General features: G+C 41.5%; 1 protein-coding gene across 2 annotated transcripts in view; it reads right to left on the bottom strand.

The window, feature by feature from the left end:
* Positions 1 to 19,670, bottom strand: part of PIP5K1B (phosphatidylinositol-4-phosphate 5-kinase type 1 beta) — a 359,464-nt gene that overhangs the window by 217,374 nt on the left and 122,420 nt on the right. For both annotated transcript variants that reach the window (XM_005683717.3, XM_018052047.1), the window contains exon 3: positions 17,745 to 17,813. In XM_005683717.3, coding sequence (XP_005683774.1) covers positions 17,745 to 17,813 — 69 coding nt within the window. The remainder of the gene's footprint in view (positions 1 to 17,744; positions 17,814 to 19,670) is intronic.

The following is a 19,670-nucleotide window of genomic DNA, read 5'->3' as shown; positions in this document are numbered from 1 at the left end:
CCATCTGTCTCAGAATTTTCCACAGTTGATTGTGATCCACACAGTCAAAGGCTTTGGCATAGTCAATAAAGCAGAAATAGATGTTTTTCTGGAACGCTCTTGCTTTTTCCATGATCCAGCGGACGTTGGCAATTTGATCTCTGGTTCCTCTGTCTTTTCTAAAACCAGCTTGAACATCAGGAAGTTCATGGTTCACATATTGTTGAAGCCTGGCTTGGAGAATTTTGAGCATTACTTTACTAGCATGTGAGATGAGCTCATTCTTAGAAGGGTAGAATAGTTAAAGATGCTATTTCTTCCTAAATTCATTAATAAATTTAATTTCAACAAATATCACAATAGAAATCTTTTTAGAGGAAATGACCTTAAAAGTCAAAGTTCAATTAAAGGGATAAATATAAAAGCATCAACTAGGAAATTTTTGAAAATTGAAAATACCATGGGAACGACCCAATCAAAAAATGGGCCAAAGAACTAAACAGACATTTCTGCAAAGAAGACATACAGATGGCTAACAAACACATGAAAAGAAGCTCAACATCACTCATTATCAGATAAATGCAAATCAAAACCTCTGAGGGAGTCTAAAGTGGGATAACTTTTTGAAAAGTAATTCAGTAATAGTGCTAAAATGTCCAGACCGTTTAACATGGTTCCGTGGGGTAAGGGGCCAGGTCTCTTCTATTTGTTGCTATATTCCTGCTGCCTAACACCAGTAAGTACCCAGATTTATCTACTGAGTAAGAACACATCAGGAAACAAGTATTCTAAGGCCTTGGAAAGCTGAGAACAAAGATGCTCTCCTGCTGGGGTCACTGGGGGCCTTTCTACTCCAGGTTGACTGCTGAGGATGTGTATAGGTCAATAAAGCAGGATGGGTGTGGATGGCTGTAATGTTTGCTATTTAAGAACAGACTGCTATTTTAAATTCCTCCTACATTCGGCTAAAGGCCTGAGGGTAAAAGGTTATGCCTGGCACCCCACATTTGGCCAGACTTTGCCTTGTGTGTACCTAAAAGGATTCTGAGGGCCAAGAGACGCCGCACTGCCATATACTCCATCTGCTTCTGCTCTCTGCAGCTGTTTGTTTTTCCCTTGGCTAGAGCAACCAGGAGCTTTTTCATTCTGTGCAGTTTCTTCTCACCCATTTCTAAACTTGCCTGAAGCATTTTAGAGCCTCCATAATAAAAAAAAAATTTTAATTAGCAGTATGCCAGTGAAAGTATTCAATATGCTTTTAAAAGCCTGCTTAAAATTAAATGAATGAATGAATAAGAAACGTGAAGAGGAACATCAAGGTGGCTTGGGTAGGCTTATTCCAAATTCCAAAAGGAAACTGAATCTTAGGATATTTGCATATGTAAACACCCTTGAAAAACAGGATTTCCTCTTCTACGCAAAATTTCAGAAGACTTCATCCTTTGATTTTGTTCACAAATACAGCTTCACTGCTTCAAAATCTCTTTCCTATTTACAACTTTAAGACACTCCTAATTTATAATATCACAGCTATATCCACTTTCAGTGTTTGACAGAATATAGTGGGTGAGGGAACAGATCTGCCTTTAAGTTAAAAATAAGGCAATAATCTTGCAGGAGGAGGACTGTGCTGATTGTACTGCTTCGTTTTTCCATGATTTTCTTGAAAATGCAGGTAATGCAAAGCTGGAGTTTCCCTGCCCACCCCGACTTCCCCTCTCCTGCTATCTTCAGTGAAGCACCTTCACCCCATGCTACTGCACTCTGTGTCCTTGGAGAGAACTTCTCATGTCCCCAGGAGAATTCCACTGCCCCAAGACAAGCAGATAAAACATATAAAGGAAGAAATAAATGAGGGGAAAGGACTCCTAAGAAACCCAGTATAGTTTCTGCAAACTATTTCAGACCCTAGGAGTTAGTAAAGCTACAACAAAAATCTTCAAATTTTTATTTAATATGCTGGAAAGCAAAGACAACATTTCCCCTTTCTGGACATAGTTTTTTTTTTTGTTTGTTTGTTTTTAAGGTTTCTTTAATAGACAAAAGTTAGATTACCTTTTGCCTTTTTTACAGTGAGATTCTTTTGCAGAATCCCACTGCCTTTTGAAAATGACCTGTCAACAGTAGGAACTACCATCAGGAAAGGTCAGAGTCCCAGGTTATTTGGAATTCTGAATTTAAGCAGGGCCCCAGTAGGGAGAAGAGGGGACTGGTGTCTGTTCCTTCACTAAGAACTGAGTTCTTCCCAGCTTGCCAAGTCCTTGCTCTCACATGGCTTAAGTTCCATAGGAGGTGACTGGGAATCCAGCAACAATAACAGAGATTTAATATTTGTACACCTAACTACTGTCTTCGAAGCACTTTCTCATACATCCTCAGATCTAATGCTTAAACCACACTGGTACTGCTGGGCTCAGACATTCACTGTCCTGCACAAGGTCGAGTTCATAAATGGCAGAGCCAGCTTGCCTGCCTGGCCCCACCCACTCTCACCCATGCTGGTGAGGAAGCAAGGCTGGAAGGGCTGGCACTCACATCACTGTCTGTTTTGGGGTCCTGAGTACAGCTTTAAGGCCTCCACTCTCCATGATTTTATGAGCAATGTAGCTGCTTTTAAAACTGCTAAATTATTATTTCCTCTCTTTCTCTTTGAAACAGCAAACCTGAAAAACTGTCCATCCTGTTTCTTTTATGTAACAACAAAAAAAGGGTGTTTACTATGCTGCTGTGCTAGAGAAAGACTGCCAACCAACTCCAGATCCTGATTCCCCTGACAATTCCTGGCATCTATCTAGGGCAGCTTTTAATTGGGCCAACATCTGGAAAGAATAGAACCTTTATGTGACAGAGTTGGAAAAAGAGTACCTTTTTTTAAAAAATTAATTTTTTTTGTTGTTGAAGGATAATTGCTTTACAGAATTTTGTTGTTTTCTGTTAAACCTCAACATGAATCAGCCATAGGTATATGTATATTCCCTCCCTTATGAACTTCCCTCCCATCTCCCTCCCCACCCCACCCCTCTAGGTTGATACAGAGCCCCTGTTTGAGTTTCCTGAGCCATACAGCAAATTCCCATTGGCTCTCCATTTTACATATGGTAATGTAAGTTTCCACGTTACTCTTTCCTTACATCTCACCCTCTCCTCCCCTCTCCCCATGTCCATAAGTCTCTATGTCTGTTTCTCCACTGTTGCCCTGTAAGTAAATTCTTCAGTACCATTTTTCTAGATTCTGTATATATATGTGTTAGAATATGATATTTATCTTTTTCTTTCTGACTTACTTCAGCATTGCTCATTATTAGAGAAACGCAAATCAAAACTACAATAAGATAACACCTCACACCGGTCAGAACGGCCATCATCAAAAAATCGACAAACAATAAATGCTGGAGAAGGTGTGGAGAAAAGGGAACACTCTTGCACTGTTGGTGGGAATATAAATTGATAACAGCCACTATGGAAGATGGTATGGGGATTCCTTAAAAAACTAATCACACTCCTAGGCATTATACCCTGAGGAAACCAAAATTGAAAAAGAATACCTTTTAAAATTCATTGTTGTGACTTCCCTGGTGGTCCAGCAGCTAAGACTCCAAACTCCCAAAGCAGGGGGCTGGGATTCAATCCCTGGTCAGGGAAGTAGATCCCACATGCTGCGACTAAAACCCAGCGCACCCCAAAAAATAGATAAGCCCAATCCTGCGTTCCCCACTTCCCTTCCCCCAACATATCTCACCTCTAATTGCAGATCCTGAACTGTAGGTTCAAGAACATATCTCTCCGGAAAGTCTATAATAATCTTAGAATTAAGAAGAAAAAAGTGATACATCTCTTGAACACTATGTGCCAGGCACTGTGTGGGGCCCTGTGGATGTCTGGATGATTGCAAGGCCCCTGCTCTGTAGCTGCTCCCGGTACAGTAGTCAGGACGTAACTGCACGTGATTATTACAAAACAAGGTCATCCATGATATAACAGAGGTAAGTGCAGGAGACTGAGGGCAGCCTGGGAAGCAGTGACTAACAGTCACAGCCTGGAACATGGGGAAGGGCCAAAAGAGAGGTGTTTCTAGAATGAAGGCGGTCACAGCGATCAGCACGGGCACAGAGGACCTGGGATAGACACCCCAGTGTGGCTGGAGTCGGGTGTGTTCAAGGTAGCCACAGGAGATGGGCTCGGACACGCCCAGTGAGGGGAAGACTGTAAAGGATTTGTGTGCTGTGGAGCATGGGTAGGTAACAGAAGGCCAGTGGAAGATCCTAAGGGAAGGACTTGGCCAATTTTGTTTATTTTAAAAATCTGACACTCTGGAGGAGGATATATGGAGGTAAAACCAAAATGTAGGTGTTCCTTAGTCTGGGGGCCTCGCTTTTCCATCTATCTCACTGTGAATCTACAGTTTGACAAACTGAAGCAGAACCCTGACCTCTTCCCTGAGTTCTAAATCCACACTTCCAGCTACCTACTTGATTCTCTCCTTCAGTGGCTCACTGACACCCTGAAACTGACATGTCCAGATTGGAGACCTTGATTTTCCCTCACAACCCTTCCCCCATACCATTCTTTTCCACCTTGATAAATAGTCACAAAAGCCACCCAAGTGCTCAAGTTAGAATGCTGGCTCATCGATCATTCCAGTCATGCCCTCACCCCCACTTGCAACCACAAACCAGTCCAGTCCATCCTAACTCTGAAATATACCTTGAATTTATTCCTTTCTCTCTTCTTAGACTACCACCTTAAGCTTAAGCTTCCGCCTATTTCTCTAAGCCAGGGTTTCCGTACTGCTGACATTTGTGGGCAGACAGTTGTTTCGGGGGACTGTCCTGTGCATCGCAGGATGTGTAGCAGTATCTCTGGGTCTAGTCACTGGACATGAGTTGCATCCCCTCCCCCGAGATGTGACAGCATTGTTTAATGGCCCTGGGGGAGAACACCAGCCCCAGTTGAAAGCCACTGCTCTCACTTCACTCTGTCTCTCTCTCTTCCAGGCCTGGAACCCTCCACTACACTGGCCTCGCCTTTAGGTGCTTGAATTCATGCACCCCTTCCTGCCCCCAGGGCTCAGCGGAAGCTGTTCTATCAAGAAAGTTCTCAATTCCATTCTTCTGTTAGCTGGCTCCTTCTCAGGCTTGTGATCCCAGCCCTGGGTCACCTCCTCAGAACCCCCTGTATACCTTGTCTAAAAGGTAGCAGCCCTACCTGTGGTGATTTTCTTCATAACACTTTTAAAGGCAGTAATCCATTTATTATGTCTACTTTTTCTGGTCCGTCTCTACCACAAGTAGAAAAGCAGGGTCAGGGCCGGATTACGTCTATCTTGCCTCTGTCTTACCTCCAAGGCCTAGATCAGTACCAAACTAAATAAATATTTGCCAACTAAATAAATGAGTGAATCCACAGATGTATCATACATTCAAAGATATGTTTTACAGCCCAGGCACTGACCACACCCTTAAAAACAACAAAGCCACAATATGAAAAATTAGCTCAGGAGAACTAGAATGTCACTGAGACAGTCTATATATTAGCTCTGCGCTCAATAACCAAATGTAGCCTGGTCCATAACGCAAAGTAGATGACAACACACCCTGGATGAAGAGAAAGCTCTGGCATGATGGTAAGAGTGGCTCATCTTCTCTCCACTGGGAAAGAAGTACAGCTAGACCCTATGATTGAACCCAATTCCTCATAACTCTTTATTTTCCTTATCAGTTCAGTTCAGTTGCTCAGTCATGTCAGACTCTTTGTGACCCCATGAATTGCAGCACACCAGGCCTCCCTGTCCATCACCATCTCCCGGAGTTCACTCAGACTCATGTTCATCCAGTCAGTGATGCCATCCAGCCATCTCATCCTCTGTTGTCCCCTTCTCTTCCTGCCCCCAATCCCTCCCAGCAACAAAGTCTTTTCCAATGAGTCAACTCTTCGCATGAGGTAGCCAAAGTACTGGAGTTTCAGCTTTAGCATCATTCCTTCCAAAGAAATCCCAGGGTTGATCTCCTTTAGGATGGACTGGCTGGATCTCCTTACAGTCCAAGGGATTCTCAAGAGTCTTCTCCAACACAACAGTTCAAAAGCATCAATTTTCAGCACTCAGCCTTCTTCACAGTCCAACTCTCACATCCATACATGACCACTGGAAAAACCATAGCCTTGACTAGACAGACTTTAGTCGGCAAAGCAATGTCTCTGCTTTTGAATATGCTGTCTAGGTTGGTCATAACTTTTCTTCCAAGGAGTAAGCGTCTTTTAATTTCATGGCTGCAGTCACCATCTGCAGTGATTTTGGAGCCCAAAAAAATAAAGTCTGACACTGTTTCCACTGTTTCCCCATCCATTTCCCATGAAGTGATGGGACCATATGCCATGATCTTCATTTTCTGAATGCTGATAATTACACCCAATTTATATCTCTGGTGTCTAGGTGTGTGTGTGTGTGTGTATATATATTGGGAGTTGAACAAAACAGATTTAGGAGGATAGAATATCTTCTCATTACAGTCTCCAGAGACCACATCCACCCTCTTTTTCTCCTCTCCTTAGAGATGTACTGTGTGCCTTCGCGGTGAAGGCTTCCAAGCAGAGAGTGAGCCTCTTCATTGTCCTTTCATATCAAAAGTCTCAGACACAGCGAACTGAACTCACCAGAAACGATCATCCTTTCATAATAAAAGCATCAGACACAGTGAACTGCACTCGCCAGAAAAGGCAGGTGTGCTTTTTGGGGGAACTTGATTCCCATAGGGGAAAATAACTTCTAAAATAGTCACCCTTGGACCCAGTACTTCCTTTATCAGATCTTTTAGCCACTGAGCAGATTTTTAATGAGTCATTACTCCCCTTGTGACAGTCTACGGAAAGGTTAGCTTTTAAAACAGCCCAGAAAATGCCACCCCTCCAAGTAGATCTCAACCCTCCCTGTCAATTTGGAGTGCTGTGGTCAAGAATGATTTTTGAAGTTACGACTTTCTCATTTTATTTCCCATGTTCTGGCCAGTGCCCATGGGATCAATTTGTTTTTTTCATTTCAAAATGACTATGTACTTTTGTCAACTCAGTGGACATGAATTTGAGCAAACTCCAGGAGATGGTGAAGGACAGAGAAGCCTGGTGTGTTGCAGTCCATAGGGTCGCAAAGAGTCAGACATGACTTAGTGACTGAACAATAATGTACTTTCTAGAGAAAAGTATTTTTGAGGCTACAGTTCAGATTCTATATTCAGAGATGAAACACTTTGGAGGAGAAAATTTGGCTTCTGGACCACCAAATTAGGAAAATCATGCTTTAAAATTGTTGAATTTTGTTCATTTTTCCCATTCTAAAGATGGCTGAGTTTGTCTGTGCCGCTGGCCCCCACTGTTCTACTGGATAATGGAGCGTTTTTCCATTTTAATGTCTGTCGTAGGCACCACAGTGTGGGAGGGGGTAACAGATCGCTAGGATCTGACGGACCCTAGATAGAGACAGTTGGGGTTAGAATCCCAGTTTTATCTTGCCACTTACTGGTTCTGTGGCCCAGAGTAGGTTACTTAACCTCTCAGTACCTCGTTTTCTCCTCTGTCCTAATTCATAGGGTTGTCGTAAGAGTGAGTTAATAATTCTAAACTGCTTAAAATGGTGCCTAGCATACGTTAAACCCTTAATGTTAGGTCTTATTACCAGCATAGCTTTGAAAGTGCTTTCAGTTGGTAATAATTACACTTTAACTTGATGAAATAATAGATTTCAGGGTAGAATAAACCCACTTGAATTTGAGAAATAAGATGCTTCCAGCAACCAATGATCCTAACGTCATCAAATATGAAAAGTCCTAAATAAGCACATGGCATATGTCCTATTAGCATCTGTTAAGCAGATAAACACCTAGAACCTAACACACATTGTCTATCATCTTTTTTGGAATCCAGAATGAAGAATTTCAGAATATTAAAATTCTATGATCTCATGTAATATCTTAAGATCTGCCTTTAAAAATCCTTAAGCACACGAGGAGAGGGAAGTGGGGTGGCAGTGATAAAAATGGTTAAGCCCTGAGCATTGGGACAGGGGCTGGCTGACCAGACCAGAACCCCATTGGCCAAGCTGTGCAGGGAGGCATGCAGATGGCCTGTAGATATTAACCCTTTTAACTTGAAAACAAAAGCGCCCTTGTGCCCTGGGAACAGGAGCTCCAGCTCAGATGGCCCAACTGGCTGTAGAAACACTGGCAACTCCAGCCTCCCAGCCTGCCATGAACACCAAATGTAACAATGCAGTGTTTCTTGTTGCCCCAGAGGGAAGCTGTGCAGTAAGTTTGGGTGTAGCCTATTATCCCCTGGAGTCAGAGTTTGGGGAGTTTCCATGGTTAACCAGGATGCAGAAGCATAACAAACCTGGGTGGCTTAACAAACAGGATCAGGGCCATATGAGTGCTAAAAGAGGTCACTTAAGAATGAACATGGAGAAGGCAATGGCACCCCACTCCAGTACTCCTGCCTGGAAATCCCATGGACAGAGGAGCCTGGAAGGCTGCAGTCCATGGGGTTGCTGAGGGTCGGGCACAACTGAGCGACTTCACTTTCACTTTTCACTTTCATGTGTTGGAGAAGGAAATGGCAACCCACTCCAATGTTCTTGCCTGGAGAATCCCAGGGACGGGGAACCTGCTGGGCTGCCATCTGTGGGGTCACACAGAGTCGGACATGACTGAAGTGACTTAGCAGCAGCAGGAATGAACAGCTCAGGTAATCAGGTAATCCCTGGGGTAGGATAAGGGGGCTTCTCCTCCTATTTAGAAGTTGCAGATCGTTTTCGCTTAATTACCTGCCACATCTTGCTTGAAAGTCATCAAGGAAGATTTCAAATCACTTGCTTGAGGACTTTTCGAGAAAGAAGTCAGAAGGGCAGGTGATCCTCTATGAAAGCTGACAGACCTGGAGGGAAGATCTGTACAAAGGGGTGGATGGCAATGGTAGATGATTATACATGCTTCTGCATCGAATGAGATTAGAACTCCCCCTCTCTGAATGGGGCAGCTCATTTTCTTGTTGCTTAATTTTAAAAGTGCCAAGGAAGCCCACCACTAGAAGCACACCTTTCTCTCTTATTTCTGAAACCCCTGCTGTTGGGAAGGAAAGACTGTCTTCTTTCAGCTCCATCTACTCTCTGATGCCCAGGCCAGACCAGGGCAGCTCGAGAATGCTAAGTGACATTTCTCCCCCTGAGCCCAGCACTGGGGGAGGTAGTTGCACTGCCTGCCATGCTCAGTTCTAACAGAACTAATCTGATTAGAAATCAGAGGCTGAGAGATCCTGCTTTTGCTAATTCAACAGAGTCTTCACTCTTTGGCATTCCATTTTTCCCAGGACTTGTTCACATTGTTAAATCATTTGATTCTCACAGTGCTGTGAGCTGGTAAAGGCAGGTATTAAGTACATTTCATCAGTGAGAAAAATTAAGAGTCAAATCAATTAGGGAAAGTGCCTAAGATGATACAGTGTCTGCATGCTCAGTCATATCCAACTCTTCATGACCCCATGGGGTGTAGCCTGCCAAGCTCCTCTGTTCATGAGATTTTCCAGGCAAGAATACTGGAGTGGGTTGCCATTGCCAAGGGATCTTCCCAATGCAGAGACTGAACCCACGTCTCCTGTGTCTCTTGCATTGGCAGGCAGATTCTTTACCACTGAGTCACCTGGGAAGCCAAGATGATACAACTGATGATACGACTAGTATCTAAAAGAGCTGGACTCATATCTCTGAGCCTGTGCTCAGTCACTGACATCTATCCTCCACTTTAAAGGGTAGTTGGGTTTGATTGAAAAACCTTCTCACTACTAACATTTTAATAGTTCTTTGCTGTGAGCTCTGCTCTGGCCATAGTAGGACGCAGCATCACTGGCTTCTATCTCCTTGATGTCAACAGGACCACCCTCCAACTGTGACAAACAAAACATATCCAGACATTGCTGAATGTTCCCTGGTCACTGGTTGAGAACCACTGGGTTAGGGTGTTGTAGATTAAGGTGGATTTAGGAATAATGTAACCTAGCAGGACCCTGTGGCACCTTCCCAGGACAGGCCTTCCCCCTCCATGCTCTGCTTCAGCTCTTCTCTATAGTACATAGAAAATGGTACTTGATGCAAATTTCCTGAGTTGTTTTGCAAATATGAAAATGCTCCACCAAATGGAAGATGTTAACTACTTGATGTCCATGAACAAACAGCCCCAGGTCTCCTTGAGCCTAAGGACTGATGAAGGTAACCCCCATGACACCACCCTGCTCCCTCAGCATCAGCCAATCAGAGAATTGTTTACAATCTGATCAGGTATCCTGTGACTCTCCAGCTCTCTTGCCTGGCTTTTTAAAATGCTTTGCCAAACAGGGGCTCTGTGACAATCTAGAAGGGTGGGATGGGGAGGAAGGTGGGAGGAAGGTTCAGGAGGGAGGGGACATGGGTGTACCTGTGGCTTATTCTTGTTGATGTGTGACAGAAAACCACAAAATTCTGTAAAGCAATTATCCTTCAATTTAAAAAATTAAGTCATTAAAAAAACCCCAAAAAAACGCTTTGCCAAAACCCTTCAGGGAGCTCAACAGTTTTTAGCACCTGAGCCTCCTTGCATGGCCCTGTAATAAACCCTTCTCTGCTCCACCTCACTGTGTGTGGGATCATGAACTTATATTAACACTAACACTCGGAATGCACAGGATCACTCTTCCTATAGACCAGTGGAGGTTTACTGATGACAAGGGCTGCTCAGTACAGAGACAAGGTTGTCTCTGCTCAGCTATAGAGTGTACCTCCATCAGGACAGAAGGCAAAAGTCTTATTTCTGGAAGTGGAGGCTAAAGGGAAGAAGAGCAGTTAGCGCTGGGACACATGCCAGCTCTCCCTTGTTCCCATCTCAAAATGTTATTTTTCCAATTTTTGAATAAGCAAAACATTTATATGGTTCAAAGTTAAATACGCATCAGAAGTACATACAGAAAAGCTTCCTTCGACCCAAGATTCCCACCGTCCAGTTCTCCCCAGGGGCAGGCGATGTTGACATCTGCCTGTGTATCTTCCCATGGATGTTTTATAAAAGAGCTTGTATTTAAATAAATATTTCCTCTTAGTTAGAAGTATTGCTGAGTCATGAGTTCACTCATGTTTCGAAAGTCATCAAGTGCATGAAACAGGGCACGCAAAGCTGGTGCACTGGCACAACCCTGAGGGATGGGATGGGGAGGGAGGTGGGCACGGGGTTCAGGATGGGGGACAGATGAACACCCATGGCCGATTCATGTCAATGTATGGCAAAAACCACTATGATATTGTAAAATAATTAGCCTCTAATTAAAATAAATAATTAATTTTTAAAAAGTCATCAAGGACATCTTCACTGACAGTGTGGACTGAGGAAGGCAGGGCTCCTCCCATCTGTCCCTGCCTGCCTCCACTGAGAGGGACACAGGCTGAGACAATGGATTTCCATGACAACCTAGGTCTTAAAAATCAAAAATGAAAAAAAAAAAAAAAAAAAAAGACCCTGGGGAATTTGGGTCAAGGACCGTTTATAGCTAGAGTGGTCAGTTTCCTACTAGGTCACTGTGAGTGCTCTCACTAAGCGTGCCCATCCTGGTGGGAACTGGCTAACATGATGAAGAGATCACCTGCAGTCGAGGTATTGGTGCTAAAGATGGACCCTCCAGACCTACAGCAGCCTGTGGAAGTCATCAAAACCAGACTCTCCTGGGGGGAGGAGGCCCTGCTGTGGGCAGGCCCAGGATGGAAGGAGGAGTAGAGGAGGGAGGGTGACAGGCCTGGAATGACGACTTTTGGCTGGGGAGGTGAGTGAGGGAGGGAAGCAAAGGGCAGCACTACAAATTTCCCATGCCTGCCCACAGCCAGCCAACCTGGAGACACTGATTCTGACGGACAAGTCACAAAACTAGGACATCCTAAGGCTGCAACTTTTCATGTTCCTGATGAAGAATTGCTAGGTGACCTGGCATAAGCCACTGAGCCACAATGACATATTTATTTTGGAAGGATGGGAGTAGATGTGGGCAATTTCCTCACATCCCAAAGAAAGAAAACTCAGGCCTCCAGCACTGGTATTTTAGTCAAGTTTAAACCACTTATAAAGTGCACTGATGTCCTGTTTTCTGCTTCCTTCTTCCTTCATTATGACCTTGTTAAAAAAAAATCTCATCTTCAACCTTCTCTAGTTCCACCAATGGTAGAAAATTTCTATCATTATTATGATGGAAAAATTTCAGGCCAACCTTCATTGTAATTTGTACTGTCATTTCATCATGTCACTAACCACCAAACCAATGTCACAGTGCCTCACTGCCTAGAATTGTGCTATCTAATATGGTAGCCGCTAGCCACGTGTGTTTATTTAACTAGAATTTTAAAAATTCCTTCCTCAAACACATGGGTCACATTTCAAAAGTCCAACAGCCACATACAGCTTGTAACTACTGTATTAGTATAGATCATAGAACATTTCCATCACTGCCAAAAGTTCTAATGGATGGTGCTGGCTCAGAATATGAAATCCAAAGGCCTCCAAAAAGCACTCAAAGCTAGCAGTCACGTACAGCCAGGCCACACTTCCAAAATTTCCTCTGCTTTCTCCAAACAATGACACTTAGCTTTGTTTAGACCAGACTCCTGTCCCTCCAACAAATTACGTTCACCCCTGATGATTCTGTGCCTGTGCCGATTCAATTCCCCGTCCCTGAGACAAATGAGTAGATCCATCAACACACAGTCCCTGAATGAGTGGGATTTTCTGCCATGACAAAAAGCTATGAGGCATCTAAGAAATTTTTATCCCAGCAAAATGTTCTGCTAACAAACAAGTCCAAAAAAAGGACATTTTCCCAGAAGACTGTAATGAGCTTTGTACTTGTCAGGATTTGCTAGACGATTAAGTAAAATGCCACTTGTATTGGCACTTAATATCAATTTGACTTATTTTTTTTTTTCATGTGGGTCTCCTCTTTCTTTTCTCTTAAATAAGTTGCATGGATATAGGAAGAAGGGACCAGGCCTTCCATGCATTTCTTTTGCATCTTCCTCTCCTCTCTCACCTCCTTACCCAAACAGTGCAGAGATTGCAAACTGGCCCCATGTGAGGACAAGATACAATTGATACAGTTTGTTGCTTTTTTCAGAGTGGTTTTCTCTGTTTTGTTTTGGGGGGCTTTTTTTTTTTTTTTTTTTGGTAGAAACAGAAAGTTTGCTTTATTTAGGAGACCAGCACCTGGGGAAACAGTGGATTCCTGTCCAGAAACCAACTGTGAAATTCTGCCAGACCATGAAGGTTTTTAAAGGGAAAATCATTCAGGGAAAGGGTCAGAGTCTTTGTTATCTTCCACTGTGTACAGACTTCCTGAGTGTAATATTGAATAATTTTGAATCAGTTGCCAATCTTTCAACAATCAGGAGTTTTACATCAGAATCCACATTCTTTATTTCATGAAAAATCAGTTTTCTGACAACCCTGGGTAAGGCCTCACACAAAGGTTTATTAGCTAGTGCTTAAGGCCATCTGTCCCCTTTATAAAAGGAATGTATTCTCTTGTTCACCACTTTCTCTCTGCTTGTTTTATTCCCTTATTATCTGCCTGGCCCCTGAGGCCTGTGCATTTACAATTCTTGCAGAAGATACCCAATAAATGAACTGAGAACAGAAATAACCACACTCCTTAAGAAACCAGGCAGCTCTTAATACTTGTCTTCATGGGCAACGTGTTTGTTTTAAGCAGCTAAAATCAAAATTCTTATCTCAGTCATTAGCTAAAGACATTAACCTTCCCAACTGATTTTAACTATTCTTCCTGGGCTTGCCAGGAACTGATAATGGGTTAGAGAAATGGTCAACCATAGGAACAAAAAGCAGTCAGCCTAAATAGTCACATGAAAATAATTGAGACTCAGAGAGCATAACCATGTTCCATGAACTCTGAGTGTTCCCTAAAAACACGTGGGCATCACAGCACTTATGATGCTGAGTGTTGCTGGCAGCTGCCCAGTGAACCTTGATACAGAAAACCTAAACCCTCTCATTAACTCTAACCCCATATCGATTTCTCCTCTTTTGAACCTTTGTTACAGACTACTGTGTTTTAAAATTGTTTTCATGTCTTGGTGCTCCCACTCAATTCCTTATAAACTCTTTTGATATTCTTCTCACACCTAGCACCCAAGATCAGGGTATTCTTAACCTGAACTGGCTTCAGTCACAGGCAAAATCCAAAGGGTCATTTAAAAGAGCATACCCCATGGTCAAGGTTTCAAGACTGGGAAAGAAATTTAATTTTAAGGTATTTATAAAAGGGGTAATAGCTATGAAATGTATAGTGGGTTTGATGACACCAATCTAGTCTGTTATTACTCCCAGCTTTCTGCCATCTGCACATTTGCAGACTATAAATTAGATGTCTTCATGAAGGTCATGGGTAAAAATACGAAGCTACACAGGGACAGCTTATGCATCTTGTCAGTAAATACTAAGTGAATAAGGAACAAAACTTCTACTCTTTGGGAACATTAGTCTAACCAGGTACAACCTACTAATTATAATACTTCATCCATACTTTTCCACCTTGTCTGAAAGGATGCAATAAGAATATGCCAGCTATCTTTAAATCAAGATTCATTAAAATAGAGAATTCTTATCTGCAACCAATTTAATGATTCTTTCATAACAGGAAGTACAGTTAATTTAACATAAACTCCATCTTTATGAACCTCTGCAGCTTTGTAAAAGACACGTGTTTCTTCTCTAAATGTATATAGCTATACTAATCCAGGTTCAAATTACGCTGAGGAACAGTTTCATGTCTGGTCTCCAGAATGGTTTCCCTCATTTTTGAAAACAGGGATGATATTTGCTCATCTCCTGACTTTTGGTAAGTCTTCCAGTCTCCTAATTTTTCAAAGTTCATTCAGTGGTTTCCCTATTCTAGCTTCAAGTTCTTTTATCTGGGAAATGGTTTAACTGGGCCTAGAGACAAACACATCTCCAGCAGCTAATGTAACTCCTGCTATCAACTCTTCTAAGTCCACCATTAACACCTCCAGTTTAAAGACCTTTTGCTAAATGGAGAACAATTAAATTGAATAGTTTAGCTGAGCCATTACCTGTTAGCAAAGCAACACTTTTTCTCTACGTGATCCCTTCTTGCTTTGTACATCAACAGCATATTAACTGAGGGCTACAGTTCTAGGCATTGTGTTGTGCTGTGGTGCTTTTCTTATAAAAAGGCTAAACACCTCTTCTCTTGTTAATCTTCCTTTTAAAATCAGAGATCATTAAAAAGCTATGTCATCACACATGAAAAGACATCATTGTTTTTGTCCTGCATCTTCTCTTATTTATCAGAATCATCTGCAGTCCTACAATGTGACTTTTAGTTTTTATAACCTTCGCAATATGCTGAGCCAAATTTCTTGTTAGAGACATTCATCATAGAATCATACCTATAGTATTATTGAAAACCCTACTTTACTACTTCTTGGGCTAGACACATTTAGCAGACTCCAAGATCGCTTGGTCACATTCCTTCTATCACTTATGCATCACTAGAGAGCTCCTGTAAAGCAGAACAGGGTCAAGAATCACAGTGCATCTTGATGCTGACTGAGAAAACTGCCTGAAAGTGATCTGAAGCAATGTCAAGCTAGCAGTTTGACCATCTCTGTGTTGGTCTCATGTTTGACCGAACTTATAAAAAGTCTTGGGTATATCAGGTAGGATTTCATTTTCTACCTGTGCTTAAAAATAAATAACAGTGTATTGCTGTCTCTGTTCAGATTTACAAATTTTATAAGCTACAACATGACACGTGAGAGCCTGAGAATATTTACCCTACTCTTCCCCATACACATCACCACTTTGGGTGGCAACCACTCTGTTTATACTTCTAGGTTTGGCTGAGTAGAAAAGTCAGAAAAAAATATATGCCAGGAAAAAGCACATATTATTCCACATGAAAATGGAACAGGAAATATATCATGTTAGTTCCATGACCTGAATCTGTGGGTAGATCACATGGCTCATGTACTTTATGACAGAACTTCTTGCTAGCTATCCATTACAGAGTGAAATGCAAAAGGAAATGTTAGGTATAATAAACCTATGATACACAAACCATCTACTCCCAAGAGAGAAGGAGAGCAAGGTCTTTTAAAAGACAAAATGTATAGTCAATTTAAAATCAGGAACAGTGGTGCTTGGGGACATATATTATGCTTCTGAACATCAGCTTGGTTGCCAGGAACCAAGAATTCATTGAAGTCAAAGAGTAGTCAGGCGAGGGATATTGGGAAGTGTGGAAAGAGATTTTTGTGAAATGAGCTGAAGACATGGAATCTGAGAGGCTTAGTAAGGGGTGCCATGAAATTTCACATTAAAAATCTTTTTTAAGGGTGGAAAATGTTTAAAATTTTGGTGGTAAGTAGCAAGTCAATTAAAAGATTCTTATGGTAGACACACAACATTTCACACACATAAGGCCTTTCTTCTTAGGAAGGGTTTTCAAATAACTACCTTCTGTCGATATTCTATCACAGTAACTGGGGTGGGCAGAAAAATGTCCCCCACCCCCACCCCAAGATGTCTACACCCAAATTCTTGGGATCTGTGAATACGTTACAGTACGTGACAACAAGGAGTAACGGTGGAGAAGAAATTAAGGTTCCTAATCAGACGACTTTAAAATAAAGGGAGTATTCTGGATTATCCAGGGGGGCTCAATAGAATCACAGGCATCCTGTACAGCAGCGGTTTGTGCAAGCAATTTTTTCCAAGAACTGGGTGGGTGAGGGGGTGATTTCAGGATAACTCAAGCAAAGCAGCTGCCTTGGTGACTTAGTTGGTAAAAGAATCCACTTGCAATGCAAGAGACTGCCTGCAATATAGGAGTCCTGGGTTTGATCCTTAGGTCAGGAAGTTCGCCTGGAGAGGGACATGGCAACCACTCCAGTATTCTTGCCTGGAAAATCCCTTGGACGGAAGAGCCTGGTGGGCTACAGCTGACAGGGTCACAAAGAGTCAGGTGGCATGACTGAGTGAGCAAACTACCATCAAGAGCATTACATTTATCGTGCACTTCATTTCTATTATTATTACATCAGTTCTAGCTCAGATCATCAGGCATTAGATCCCACAAGTTAGGGACTTAGAATTTAAAATATCAGAACTGGAACTTTCCTGGCAGTCCAGAGGTTAAGACTTATCTTCTAATGCAGGGGGCGCAGGTTCAATCCATGCTCAGAGATCTAGGATCCCATATGCCTCAGCAGCTCCCCGAAAAGCAAAACATAAACGAGAAGCAATAGTGCAACAAGTTCAGTGAAGACTTTAAAAAAGTGTCCGAATGATAGGGCCTGATGAAGACTCAATTGGCCTTTCCTGGCTGTGAAGGAAATCATGACTCAGAGAAAACAGGCAACCTCAAGAAGCTGGAAACGACAAGAAAACGAATTCTTCCCTGGAGCCTCCAGAAAGGAAGGCAGTCCTGTGGACACCTGGCTCTTGACCCAGTGAGACCTATGTCAGACTGGTGACTTACAGAACTGTAAGATAATAATACATTTATGTTGTTTAAGCCACTAACTTTCTGGTCATTTGTTACAGAAACAGGAAGCTAAGGCAGTAACTTCCATACAAATGCTTTGGAGGAAGAAAAGGCTTATGGCAATATTAGCATTCTAAGCAATAAAACAGTTCCTTTTTTTGAGCTGAAAAAAAGAAAACAACACACTCATTCACCTTTTTGTAGGTTTTCTCTTCGTTTTGTTTCCCAGGTGCCGTGTCTTCATTCTCAGCAGCAGACGACATCTGTAAAAAGAAGTGGACCTATTTGAATTTAGAAGTTCTACACTGAAATACAATAGGCTAATAATATCGTTACCTAGAGAATCTGTTTCGGTTAATTACATTTTCGTTGTTATGGCTGTGGTCTCTAAAAAAGGAAGACATTTCTTAAAATACTAAGAAAAAACAAATTCTGTGTTCCCCAATCTTTCCAAAATAATGCTTCACTTATAAACCATTTTGGTAGCATGCTCTACTCCATATGCTCTAAGAAAGGTGCCATGGAAGTCCAAGCCCAGATTATGTGTATAAGCTTCTTTCTACAAACTCTTAGACCCTTTCCTTCCGGTTATATATGATGTCTCCTAAAAAAATATCTGGAAAGTACCAAAAAATATGAATCACAACAAAACAATTACTCAGTTCTACTGCCCTTGGGCAACTCTACCACTCACATTTTGGTATATTTGTTTCCACCTTTTGTTCCATGTACTTTCATATGAAAAATATTATGATACCATCTTAATCCAGCATTTCTCACTGAACATTTATGTAATGAGCATTTTCCCACTTGAATATTAAAACCTCATTGTAAGAATAGTTTTTATTAGCTGCAAGAGACACCACTGTGTGAACATAAATGTGTGTTAATACTTTAGTTAACAATGCCAATATTGAAAAACAGTTGATGTGGTTCAGGGGTTTTGTTTCTACAAATAACGTAACAGTAATGATTCTGTGCTTCTATCTTTGTCCAACTTCAATGTTTTATCAAACTAGTTTTCTAGAATTACTAGATCATTAAAAAACTGAAAGCTCTTATCACATATTGCTAAATTTCTTTCCTAGAAGAATACACCCATTCACACTATCAGCAGTGAGTGGGAGCTGGTTTCATTACACGCTTAGCAACGACTATGATCATTTTAACTATCTTTGCTAATTTGACAGGTAAAAGAAAGTACCTTCTGATTTTAATTTGCCTCTTTGAAAATTGTTAGTGAAGGTTAACACTTTATATGTCTTTTTTTAGCTCTCTGTATTTTTTCTTTCAGCTTTTCTATTATTTTGCTCAATGGTCTATTGGTGTTTAGTGTCTTAGGTATTGAGTTTTTACCTATTATGGTCAGTAATATTAGTGTTTCCTTATTAGTTTTTAATGTATTAAGGTTATTAAGCTGTTTACAGCATATTATTAGTATCTTCCATGCTCCTTTCTTTTAATTTGGTTTATAATTACGACATGGAGAAGTTTTATATTTTTATACTTAAAACTATTGACTATCTTTGTGATTTATTCCAATGCTTTTAGATAAAAACTTTTTCATTGCAAGGTATCAGATATTTAAACATGTGTTCCTCTCATCTTTTAATAATAAGACTTTTGTATACTCTAATTCATCTGACTTCTTAAAGTCAGTTACTTACGTGGTAAATAAGGGTAACGACATAATCAGGGAGCCATGATATTTAAGGGCCACATCTTAAATTGCAATGAAGAACATTCTATACACCATGGAGGAGAAACTTCTGACTTTCTCATAAGCCTTTTGAAGCACATTTTAAATCCTGGGCTTTTAATAACAGTGCAGGTGAAGCCTAAGAACCTGCCAGCCATTTCTCTATACTGGAACAAAATGACTGCCATGAGCTGGATGTGACTAAAAACCATCCAAGAAAATGGAAGAATGGGCCATGGCAAGCCAATCTCACCAGACCTGTGATGCCTACCAATCCAAGCATTCTCTTAGATAAACTTTCAGTTCCATTGAATCTGTCCATATTAGAATATAAAGTTTTCAAGGACAGATGTTTCATATACTACTGCTTCCCACTCTCTATGTGCTTAATTTATTAAACGAATAATTGACTTTTCTAGTC

Source organism: Capra hircus, chromosome 8, assembly GCF_001704415.2.
Source record: "Capra hircus breed San Clemente chromosome 8, ASM170441v1, whole genome shotgun sequence".
NCBI lineage: Eukaryota > Metazoa > Chordata > Mammalia > Artiodactyla > Bovidae > Capra > Capra hircus.
This window is presented reverse-complemented; position numbering and strand designations above follow the sequence as displayed.